This window comes from Falco punctatus (genome assembly GCF_963210335.1).
Source record: "Falco punctatus genome assembly, chromosome: 8".
NCBI lineage: Eukaryota > Metazoa > Chordata > Aves > Falconiformes > Falconidae > Falco > Falco punctatus.
Genome location: NC_137588.1, coordinates 36,963,062 through 36,975,741, shown reverse-complemented (window position 1 = coordinate 36,975,741; position 12,680 = coordinate 36,963,062). Strand labels below are relative to the sequence as shown.

The following is a 12,680-nucleotide window of genomic DNA, read 5'->3' as shown; positions in this document are numbered from 1 at the left end:
TTTAAATCATTAAAAACTATGCCTGGCCTGTGAAAAAATACTAAAAACTACTGACCACAGAATAAAAGTTTATTTTGCTTGATAATCTTATTAATATAACTATTCATAGCAACTAACTCCAAGGTTTCCCACATACAGGTTTTGAGCAGGCTACTGCCTCTCTTCCACTTCTACATATATCATGCTTCCCCTACCCTCCCCTTTTTTGTTTTTGTTTTGTTCTTTGTTTTTTTAAACAAGGCAACAACCACACTTTAGGATAACATTACTGATAAGGCATCTTTTGCTGTAAGACAGACAGGAGCTCCTCTAATCAGAAGCCTCGCATGGGATGTAACAGTATTAATTCAAGTCTTCTAGATTTATTTAATGTCTGTCTTTTTCCTCAGATCAATGACCTGCCCTGTGTATTTTGCAAAACTTGCAAAAATGTATTGATGTAAACTTCTTCTGTATAGTTTTAGTTTCTTATAAATTATATCACCCATCGCAACAAATATCCTTCTGCTGCCATTTTTTATTTTTAAAGTTTATTATATGCACATAAGTAACAAGCAAAATCTACCTTGATATATTCCACAGGAAGATAAAAAATACATCAAAACTAGATTTCATACATTCTATTCCTCTGAAACAACATATGCCAAACAGTGCCAGACCCAAGAGTATCATCACACTGACTTCGTCAGTACAGCAATGTATATGAACTTAAAACTACCCAAAGAAGCTAGAAGCTTCACCCAATTTGGTTTCTAGTATAACATTTCAAGAACTGAAGTAATATGATTCAAGTCTTTAAATGAGTTCATACAGGCCATAAGCAAAACTTTCCAAATGTGTGAAAAAACACCTAAAAATAGGCACAAATCCAGATGTACACAAGTAATTGCTACAATTGATTTCACATACACCACAGTCACAATATCGTTTGAAGGACTGTATTTTGTCCTGTTACAAGAACAGTTACTCTATTTGATACGTAAATATCAGTGTGACCACTGATACATTTGACACTTATAAAAAGGAGTTAAAGTTTAATATTTTCATTACATACTGCCCCACCCCAGAAGCTGAACTATATTAAGCACTTTACCTAAATTACAAAACAGTTCTGATCTAAACTGCTGAAGGTAAAATTATAAGTAAACAAGTGACTGAAATTAAACTCAGTTCACAAGGAATGCATCTGTTTTAAAATTTAAGAAAAACTACCACTAAAGAGTGCTCTTTTGTTGCTGAGGTAATGTCTACAGTTTAAGTAATTCAGGGCCCTATTGTGTTACATGCTGCAGACAGTAAACAAGTGCCTCCTCTGAAGAATTCTAAGAAATTATTAGCTAACTAATCTGAATCATTAGATTAATACATTAAGCACTCAAAGCAACAAATGACTTGTATTGAGATTTTATTCCAACTTAAACCAGTGATTTTTTTACTTAAATTCCATATATTGAAAATAGCTGTCCTTCAGAGGTTACAGGCCACGCTGATGGAGAAAACAGATCCATCAGTTAGAAACTGAATATGAATAAAGAAAGCCAGGAAAATTAAAACTTTTGGGGAAAGTAGTTTTCCAAAAAAGTCAACATGGAACAGAACTAGAAATTATGACACCAGAGGAATGAGTTCTGCACCTACGTGCAATTTCAGTTCTTCAGGAAACAACAGCTGACATAATTAACCCCAAGCCCTTTTAGAGTCTAATTAGTTTTCCAAACATTTAATAAACAAGAAAACAAGCCATTTGAAAGAAATCAAGTGTAACTCACCACTTCACCCCACCCCCCATTCCCTTCATCTCCATTTGTAACCCTACTTATGAACTGATTTTGCAAGGGACTTGACCAACTGGTAAGTGAGCTCTTGGGAGGGGATAAAAATTAAAGGAACAACCAGGAAGGAGGCTGAGAGAAAGTTTGGCTCCCAAGTTGCACCCAGTGATCCTCTCCACTGCATAACAGAGGCAGGTACAACAATAAAAGGTTCCACCCCATGAACTCTGGAAGTTTCCCAACAGCTGGAAACATTTACTCCACCAGCAGCAGCACTGCCTATGCCAAGAGCTACTCTGTTGCATTCTACCTGGCACACAACTGTTTTTTCTTTCTATAAAGCCACCAGTTAAATTACACATCAAATGATAATTCACCTTTGAACCACTTCAGAAGTCAAGTCACAATATAGTGCAAAGAACAAATGTCACCGAAACAAAGGTGGATGGAACTGACAGACTGTTCACTACTCAACTCGTAAGGTACCTCTAATTATAAAGGCTACGCAGCTGTCTATTACAAAGTAATCCTACAGCAAGACTACAATCAAACTAGAGCTTCAAATCATACTTATCACATTTCACAAATAGAGCCGAGATCTGATGTTTAATAAAAAAAAAAAAAATGTCTCAAAAAAAGCCCTTCGCAGACACACAAGTAGTAAACTAGCATACTGCAAGTACTCACAAAACCTACCAGCCTCTTTCCATATATGTAGCAATGAAATCAAGGGACAGAACACTAGACATTTCTAATGCTTAAAGAAGGTTCCAAGTACATAAAGCAGCTTCTTTTACAGAGGTGAGAACAAAAAAAAAAAAATTCTTTTCCCCATTCTCCTAGCAGTCAACTTTATGTGAAGTCCACTTTGAAATCACTTAGTCCTTCCTGAATCTCTGAAGCAGCAGCATGGAAAAGAAACCAGCTTTTTTCACTAAAGCAACTGCCAAATTCTGGAAATAACATATTACATCTGGTTTGTCATTTGTTTTTGATGATTTCCACAGAAAGAAAAAGTAGCCAACAAAAAGCAGCAAGCGTCGTAGTATTTTTCACAAAAATCAAATTATAAATGGCTTATGGGACATACAAGGCAGCATCAAGGATAAGTAATCTAATTCAGGGCATTTGTACATATGAGCTCTCTAGATTATTCCATGCCAATGAGTTTCTGACTCATCTGAAAGAGTATCTCACTTTCCACTACATTTCTTAAATGCTATGTGCAAACACTGATCACAACAAGATTGGCAGATGCATACATGCTTGCAAAGTGATTCCTTGTAAGGAACATTAAAAAAGCCCCTTCACAGCTGACAAAGAATATTTTTAAAACAGGTTACCAAAAGCCACATTAGAAAGCTATTGAACTTGGGCAAGATGGAATCAAGAGAGTTGAGAGGGTTTTCTGTTTAAGCTCACTCCAACAGCAAACATACATACTCCTGCTAAAATGTAGCCTTACCACACAAATTGAATAGCTGCAACATACCAAAAAAATGAAACATTTAGGCAAAACAACATATAACTTGTAACATAGTATACACACTAAAGAAGCCCGCTGAACTAGGGCAAGCAACCATTTCCCTCAGTAACCACTACAGCATCTAAATCACCGCTATTAAAACACCTCCACCTCTCACACAGCCGCAACAATTCTCCTCCAACTACTGAGCACAAACTGAAGGAGGTAATTTCCTACCTCCATCTGAAGGGACAGTTCCTATCAGACTCCTTTTGATATGGGTGGGACAAGAAGAAATCAGAAAGACATGAACTGAAAAGTTTCTCAAGAAATCAAAGCAAGGAAGGACACCCAAGAGAGAGGAAAGGGAATCAAGAGTCAAGATATGAAAGCCTCTTGGAGAGCACATCTGGGATGTGCCAGAGCCGGCACTGGACAACCACTGAGACAAGGGCCTTTATTTTACCCCCAAGATGCAGGGACCAGGACATAGATGACAAAACACTGAGCCCATTTGGCTATCTATCCAACTGCTCCTCCTCGGTCTGATGATCTCTGCAGAGTGTGGAGAGGGCTGCACATCCGTCCAGCTTCACTGTGCCAGCAGACCTCTGAAACAATGTAATTCATGCAAGCTGATATATCATCAGTACATCGTTTTGCTGCCTTATCACTAGTTGACTGTGTGGCATATTAGCTGATTTGATGGAGACAGTCAAGGAAGCACTCACTAACTGTGACTCCCACGAAGGCAAAGTGCTTAACATAAGTAGTGAAAGAAGACCTAAAAAAAACATTTGGAAAACACACCACTTTTCAAAGCCTTCTTGTTTTGATCCAGGACACAGGATTTTGAAGATCATAGGATTTTATGATTACAAGTACCAGGTTAGCGTTTTCAATGAGTGGAACAATCTCATCTGGATTTCCTTACTCTTAACTATGTTTTACTAAATACGCAAGAAGCAGGATGGGCAGCATGCTGTAGACTGCTTTTTACAGAGACAGAAATACCTACAATAGCATACGAGCCTGTCACAAAAACAGTGAGAAAAAAAACCAGAAATATCCATTTATCAATGGGGGGGGTGTGTGTGTGTGTGTGTGTAACAACACAAAGCCAAAACAAATGGGATGGGGTAGTTTTGTAATGCTAGACACACAGAAGCCTACTTCTGAGTAGAACCTAGAAACAAATTCAAGAGGAGAAATGTCTAACTACAATAATTTCTACAAGAGCATAAGACGTAAGGAGAAATAAGTGCACAGATACAGTTCAGATGTGGAGACTGTATATGAATTAGTGAGAAAACAATAAACGCAGTCAGAAAACCAAGGAAGAATGAATAAAAAGATAAGTCAATGAGATTTATGTACAAACCTTAACTACACTGCCTATTACCATCCTCAGGTATTTCTTTTCCACTAACTTCTGCTGTTAATGACAAATGATTTAATTATCTCTTCTGTCAATTTAAGTTTAGATGCTTTCAAAGTCACAAAACTCAACAGATAAGCACATCATATAGAGGAAAAAAAAGCAAGTTTATAATTTTTAATTTCAACTGAACATCCAAGAACTGTAAGCCATATGCATTCACAGTTGGAATCAGTGATTAAGCCAGAAAAAACTTGGTGGCTTTTCAAATTCATTTTATATTTGTCTATTGCATAGACAAGTTTTTAATAGCAACAAGTAGCTCCAACGCCTATGCAAGTTCAGAATGTAATTCTTTATTTTCACTGACAGTTTAAAAGCAGACTGCAATGTACCAAAGTTGAAAGTTTGGCAGAAAGCTGTTTCAAGGCAATATAACACCAAGGATATTTCTGGATATTTAAAATCTCAGGTTTCCAGAAGAGAGTTAAAAGTAGTTTCTGGTGATGTATCAAAGCCTGCCATGTTTGCAGCTTTATATACAAAAGGCGTATTGTTTAAAAATTATTTTCCCTTTCCTGAGCAAATAGCCACTTACAGAGCAGGGGAAAAATGTTATGCAGTAGACACACGCTGGAAATCCTTTGCAAAAATTTATGTTTGCCCTAGTCACACATCCCAGAAGGCTCAGACAGACAGAGAAGCCAGGTAAAATATTTTCAGGAGTGACAGTGACTGCTAACGACCCCTCTAGAAAAGGGATTTTTATTTCCAGAAAAAACACCCGTTTTAGTAAAAATAGAAAAAGGAACTAAACCTTTCTCTTTTTTTTAACAGTTAAACAAAATGCCTTGGCAGTCATACAAAAGGCTCAGCTTCAGCATCACTGTGGCACAAATTCTTCTAACCATATGGGATATCTATCAAAATAACGCGTTCTGCAGAACTGATAAGAATAATGACCCAGCTGAAGTCTCACAGGTTGTTCTTCCTGGCAGGAGGCTAAAACAATGCTTTTTGTTCATAATACTATTCTTGTAACTCTTAACACCACTTCAGAAAACAAGTTAAGAATATCTTCCCCAGATAAAGCTACATTTTAAAATAAACTGTTGATTTTAGGATACCGCAGTTTACAAAACATCGCGAACTCATCAAGAGCGCCCGCGTTTCCTTTGTTTTGCTTTTTTCCCGTCCTTTATGCTCCCTCTCAACTACCTCTGCCCTCCAGCAGCCCTGCTGTGACGCAGCCCTCAGCAGATGACATCACCAGGTGAAATCCAGCCTCGGCCAACTCCACTTCCTGACCACGTATAAAATGGTGCGCGCCGCGCGCAGGCAGCGAGCGCGAGCTCCCCAGCGCTACTTCCGGGCTGCTGCAGCATCCCGCCGAGCCGGGGGGCCGGGAGACACCCCCCAGCTCCCCGGGGCCTTCCCGGGGCAGGCGGCAGCGCGGGGAGCCGGGCGGGACGGGCTGTGTGGCACCACCGCCTGCCGCAGCCCGGCGCGGGCCCGCCACAACGTACGGATGACATACGGGGAAGCGCCCCCCGCCACAACCCGCCGCGGTGCGTGCGCGCCGGGCCGGCTCCCCGGGCGAGGGGGCTTCGCCCCCGCCCGCCGCTGCCCCGCGGCCTGCCCGCCGCCACAGGGAAGGGCCCCGCAGGCCGCTGCCTCGGGCGGGGGACCCGCGCCCGCCCGCCGGGCAGGGCCCAGCACAACAAAGGCCCCCCCCACCCCCAGCCCGGGGCGGTACGTACCGGAGCGCGGCGCTGGCTGGGCGGCGCGGCGGGGCTCATACTGCCGGGGCGGAGGAAGGTGTGACGGTCACCGGCGCCCGGCGGGAGGCGGAAGCGGCGAGGCCGGGCGGTGGCGGAGCCACATCGCTGCCCGCGCCGAGACCCGCTGCCCGCCCCTCCCTCACGCTCGGCACCTCGCGGCTCCCGTCCGGCCCCGCTGCCGCCGCTCCTGCCGCCGCTGCCGCCGCGCTTCCGGGAAGGGAGGGGTCACGCCTCACGCCGCGCCGCTTCCATCCGGGCCTGGCGCGTGGGGCGGGGCGCGAGGCCGGCCGTTGGGGCGGGGCGGGGCGGCGGGGGCGGCCGTTGGGGCGGGGCGCCTCCGGGCGAGGGGGGTGCCGGGCGCTGCCGCCCAGCGGTTTGCCCTGTCGCGGGGGTCGGGGGCGCTCCCCTGAAGCAAGCGCCCGGCCATCAGCCCCGCTGAGCGGTTGCCTCACGCCGCGGGGCGGACCTGGGGCTTCTGAGGACCCTTTTTTAAATTTGTTTATTTCTTCTCCTGATGAAATTAACCTGAAAACGACACCCCTGAGCTCCATCTGCTCCCAGGTGTTGGGAGCCGACGAGCAGCAGCCCTCCGTGGGCCCTCCCCTGGTGCAGCGCCGGCGCTGGGCGCTCAGCACCTCACCTGAGGCGCAGGCCTGCTCCCGGCCCGGGGACTCCGGCCCCCCCAGCATCGCCGCCCAGCACTGCCGAGCGCTGCCCGCAAGATCCGTTTCCTTTAGCCCAGGTGGAAGGAATTTCTCCAAGTCATTGACGTATCTCCTTCGTTGCTTCTAAAAATAAATGATGTTATAATGGTAAATTCCACGTACGGTACCGCAAACTTCTTCGTGGAGGGTTGGAAATAAAACTTGAGCAACACGTTTTCTTTTTGTTTTCCTAAGGACCAGGGCTTTAAGGAAAATATAATCTGTGGAGACAATTAAGACTCAGTGACACCTTAATTGCCTCCCTTGTGAATGAACGCTAAGAATACATGTACACAGCATTGTGCTGCATAAGGGTACCTGAGCTAGCAAGGTCTCAAAATCAATACAACTGCATTAGTGAGGCACAGAGCCCTGGATAATTCATCCGGCAGAGAAAAACTGCACTGACAGGGCCATACTGCTTTTGGTATTACTAGTTCGCTCAGACCTATTTCAGGAACCTCTCCAACATTTCGCTGTATTTTCAGATGGCTCAGCGTTTTTTGTTTGTTTGGAGTCTTTTTCATACCAGACCTTGTAGGAAATAGCTTTACAGCCACAGCCAGGGCTTACTCCATTTAGCTGAACAGGATGATTGGACAGGCTGTTACCTTTTATATGGCCCATTACTTAAAAGAAAACGCAGTATATACCTTTGTGGGTTGCATGAGGCACAAGTAGAACACAGATGATCAGGATTTTTGGTATTATGAGCTGAATCGCTCAGGGCTTGGAGCTGCTGTTGCAAATAGGTAGTGAAGTCCATTCACAAGGCAGAATTCGGTCTGTGCTACTGGAAATCAGGGATGTGTTCCTAGTTGTAACTGAAGAGTCTAGTGAGAATCTTATGCTTTATTTAGCACTTACGAAAAGCAGTGAGCCAAGTGAATGTTCCTAGGTAGTAACTAACTACCATCTCCCTTAAATCCCACTCTAGAGATAAAGTCTGCAAAGATGGATCATTAACAGAAGCTGTGAAAAACACATGCGTATTTGTCAGCCGACAAAAGGTGAGATTACAGCTCATGCATCCCTCGGGCTGTAAAGTTCTTTTGCTCACCCTCAGATACATAATATTCTTGGGGGGGATTTGGGGGCAAATGTCACAGACGGGCTTGTGAATGGCTGCCAAGCAAAGCAACTAGCATTGTCCAGATCCTGTGTCTCCAGCTGGTTTTAACAGAAATTTAATTCCTTCTCCTGTACTTTTAATCTACTGCTCAGTCTATTTCCCTGCTATTCCCCCTTAGATTCCCATTTTTGTACCCTGAGTTCGTTCCTCCTCTCAGTGCTAAATTAAAGCACACCGTATAGTACCAGCCTTTTGTATCACATTAAGGTGAAATACTGTCATGTCAGGATGCATCAGTATTATTTGCATTATGGCAGCACTTAGTGGGTCAATTGAGATAAGTGGCCTTTTATGCCAGACATTTTACAAAACATACGAGACAAACAGTTTGTAATCTAATTAGACAGGATAGAGAATCCTAGAGAAAAACAAGACAGGGTGAAATGATTAAACACACTTGCGGAACAAAGGTTGTGGCAGAGACCGGAGGGAGGACAAAACTTTCCTAGGTCCAGGGTGAGTGCCCTAGATTGTATTTTCTCAAACTAGGCTGGAGGCCCCACAGGAATATGTTCTTAAAATCTACGCTACTTTCTGGCAGAAACTTGGGGGTATCAATAGTTTTCAAAGCTTTTCAGGGAAAGATGCTATGTAAATTTATTGTCTAAAAAGAGATTAAAGCCAAAAGAAGAAAAACACTGTTGAAGATGTGTAGTGTGTCCACTGGGACAGAGCCACATTTCCACTGCACTGTGGTGGTGCCATCCTTCATTGGGAAATCCTCAGAATAGAATACAATACAATACAACACAACACAGTAAATATTTCAGTCAGAAGGGACTCACAACAATCATCTAGTCCACCTGATACTATGCCTTTACTACAGTCAATCTGGATCCCTTCTTGAGGGCTGGCTTTTTCAAACATGTTACCTAACAATTCTTAGGGGTTTCTTTATCAGATAATTTCACCTAAGGATGCTCCTAGAAAGAATAAGGAAGCATATTAACATACTATATTATATACACATATATACATATTACATACTATAATATAACATATTAACATAAAAGGATTAGGATTTGGAGATTTTAAGTGCTGTAGTCTGGGCAGGCAACACAGTCTTTCCTCTTTCCAGGGTGATCAAGCTTCAGGGACTTTCACATTAGATAAACCCTTCAAAATACAAATTCTGTCTGCTGTATATTGAACACCGTATTTCCTGTGCTTCTATTTGAAAGACAGAATATATTCTAGGTTATTGACGAGACTTCCTCACCCTTGTTTTGTGATATGAGGTGAACTGTCTGAATTCAGCTACTGTACATGATGATGTTAACTTTCAGAATTTGCAGAATAGATTGTTTTCAGTATTAGGCATATGAGCAGTCCCACAGATTTAAGGGAAGTAGTAGCATATATAAATATGCATTTAAATGATTTGCAAGGTGAAGTTACAAGTGGAAGTCATTCTGTACCCAATAGGTAACCATTTATCAGTGGTTAAATTATGCATTGGAATTACGGATTTGTTGTAAACCCCTCTGAGATCTTTTTGGTGAAAGGAAGCATTGCACATACAGACATGCATAAGCATATTGCTGCAGCATGTTTTCAAGATTCACAACAGTATTATATCACTAAAGTAAGCTTTCTGAAAGAAATTCAAGACAAGAATTTAATTTCATGTACTTATTTAGTCAAGTTAATTGTTTTTACTAACTTATGCTAGAAAAAGTCGATGGCAAACTACCCAAGATTGTGTTAGTGTCACATGCTTTCTGTTTTCCTTTCCTGTCATCCAAATGAGAGCTCTTTCTGGAGGAATCATAGTAAAACTGTAATATCTTATTTTATTCTACCCTATTTACTTTTAAAAGAGCAAGCAGACAACATTGCAAATGTACTGCCAAGATGTTTGGGTGATTTTGCATTAAGTAAATGCAAAGCCTGATCTAGCTGTTATGACTCACGATTTTACAGACAGTTTTAGAAGCATGTAGGATTTCAGCAGAGAAGTTTTTAGTCTTTTTATAATATAGTGGCTTCAGAATTTGAATTGCTTTTTAGAATTTGAAAATCCAGGGTATTAAGGCATTACCCAGTTTAGATTGACTTTTCCACCTTAACTTCTTTTTATATTTTCCTTCTAGATTTTCTTCCTGAAAAGGAAAATAATAAAACCTGTTAAGCTGCAATAAGCAACTCATTTCTTAAAAGTTAGTGATACACGTCTAAAATTATTCAGTAATGTTTCAACAGAATGGGTGTTCACTTGAAAAGGTCAATGTTTTGAAACCAGCACTATTCACTGTAAAATATATGCTAGTTGTGGCAGAAGGATTTTAGGAAAGGTGCAATTTCTTCTGAGGGAGGAGGGTGACATTGTATGAATTAACTGTGTTCCAGTGGCTATAGCGAAGAGCCTACCAGTGTTGGGTGAGTTGTTCAAGCCTGTTTTTCCTGATTTTGTGTAAGTATTTATCCCCTGTCTTTCGTATCACAGATAAAACCTTAACCACCAAGCTACTGGCTGATATTCATTTAGAACGTTCCCTGCTTGTACTTTGTATAAACAAACGTTAATTTTAGCAGAGACTTGAACTTGGGACTTTCAGTCTTTGCCTGAGCTCAGCAGCTGTTCTGTGTGAGCTTCCCTTTGTTTTTCCATTAAAAACAAATAAATAAACACTTAGAAGATTTTCATGGAAAATGTGAAAACATTTGACTTTTCTAACTTTACAAGACAGGCAAACCTTTCTGACAGTTTTAGTTAGCTTTGCGATACATTTTAGTTCAAGGGAAGCTTATAGGTTAAAAGCATTAAAAAAAGAATTATTAAATAGAATTTGCTTTGTATTGTCATGCTCCTTTCCATGAGTTTCTCTTTCTGAGTTTGCTCTATTCACTGTTACATCTTAAAATAGATAGTCAGGACTTCAGAGTAGGTATCATATCTTCCTATGTGTCATATCAGGGAGAAAACTCACTGGAGACTGGTTGCAGCACTACATGGCATTAATTTTTCCACAGAATGGCGGACTGAAAATTGCTGACCATCTTTCGTTAGTTCCTCCTTAGTGTTCTTTTAATATGTTATCACCAGGGTTTTGTGCAAAAAAATTCCCAGATTCCTCTCAGTCATCCACCCCTACAAATCTTCCACTTTTTTTCCTTATTCATCCTTCATGCATGTGCAAATTGTTGAATTCATTCATATTTAGTAGAACTCCACAACTATGACTGTATAACTGTGTGCTGTGTCCCAGGTTCTTTCTACTTTACTCACTTTGCCATTGCAGTGTCATTGAGGATCACAACTAAGAGTGCAAACCAGTGGTATTATTTGATATGCTCAATAAGACACATACCTGGCAGCTACTACTGCTTTCAAGTTCATGTTCCCTGCGGCAGTCATGGCATGTTTACAGGTCTTTCAAATTAAACAACCCTTTCCCCCATGCACATGTGTAGAATGAGATTTTTTTTTCATAATGGGAAAAGATAGGCAGTCTAAATAGAGGAATCAGTACTGCTGGCTGTGTATACAATTAAAAATAAGAACTACAACAGCCATTGTGCTTTGTTCAGATTTCTTTAGAAATATGGTTTCCCAGGCTGTAACTTGGAAACTAGTTACATTCCTGGATGTGGTAAAATTTTTATAGTAGTCTCTAGTGGAAAAGATATATTTTTTTTGGTGAATTTAATAGATTCTTCTCAGATCTTGCTAGAGGGTGATAAAGCCTCTTTTAAGTTCTTTGCAAATCAGCATTCCTCTCCTTTCCCAAAAAGAAGTAAAATCAACTCCTGTATTTTTAAATGTAATGCCAACTCTTTCCTCCTCTACTCCCTGCCACCCTCCAAAGAGCAATGAAACACAAAGGAGCATACACTTCTACAGACGTTTTGTTTCAGAGAGTGTGGAAACTTCTTTTTATACCAGAAAGCAACAATAAAGAGCGGATTTTGCTTTGTGGGTTATACTTATAAATTTGATAATGAAGCCAAATGCATAATATTTTCCTCATTTAAATACCAAGTAACTTTTAAAATGCTTTTAAAAGTCACTTTCATAGAAGGAAGAACAAGCATGAAGTTCTGAATTTTATGTGGGCTCCGAACATCATCATTTATAAATTCAGATAAAACCAGCATCTGAACATGATTCAGTTGGCTCAGGGAGAATACAGGTGGATTCACAGAAGAATCAATAGATTCTTCACTGAATGAAGGTAAAATTGGTAAGATGCATTCAGAGGGGAAAAGCCACACCTCAATTCAGAATGTGAGGAAGACAAGTTGTTTTGAACTTTATTACCTTTTTTGGTTTTGAGATTCTGTGGTGTTGCCTCTTGAAATGGCCTCCTGCTTCCTAGCTGGTAAACAAAATCCTTAATTATGCTGCTCACGAGAGTACTTTTCAACAGCAATATTCCCCAGATTTTCTTGAGTTTCATGACAGGACTTGGCTTGGTTGTCTCTATGAATAGTAAAAACCCCATATT

At 41.3% G+C, this 12,680-nt stretch overlaps 2 protein-coding genes across 2 annotated transcripts in view; one reads left to right on the top strand and one right to left on the bottom strand.

Annotated features, from left to right (window-relative positions):
• The window catches only part of SPOPL (speckle type BTB/POZ protein like), a 37,710-nt gene extending 31,008 nt beyond the window's left edge, over window positions 1-6,702 (bottom strand). Inside the window, exon 1 of the mRNA XM_080399673.1 lies at window positions 6,376-6,702. The gene's annotated coding sequence lies outside the window, so the exon portion shown is untranslated. The remainder of the gene's footprint in view (window positions 1-6,375) is intronic.
• The window catches only part of LOC308068675 (uncharacterized protein), a 148,462-nt gene continuing 140,136 nt past the window's right edge, over window positions 4,355-12,680 (top strand). Inside the window, exons 1-2 of the mRNA XM_080399675.1 lie at window positions 4,355-6,367; window positions 8,038-8,110. Coding sequence (XP_080255801.1) covers window positions 5,934-6,367; window positions 8,038-8,110 — 507 coding nt within the window. The 5' untranslated portion in view covers window positions 4,355-5,933. The remainder of the gene's footprint in view (window positions 6,368-8,037; window positions 8,111-12,680) is intronic.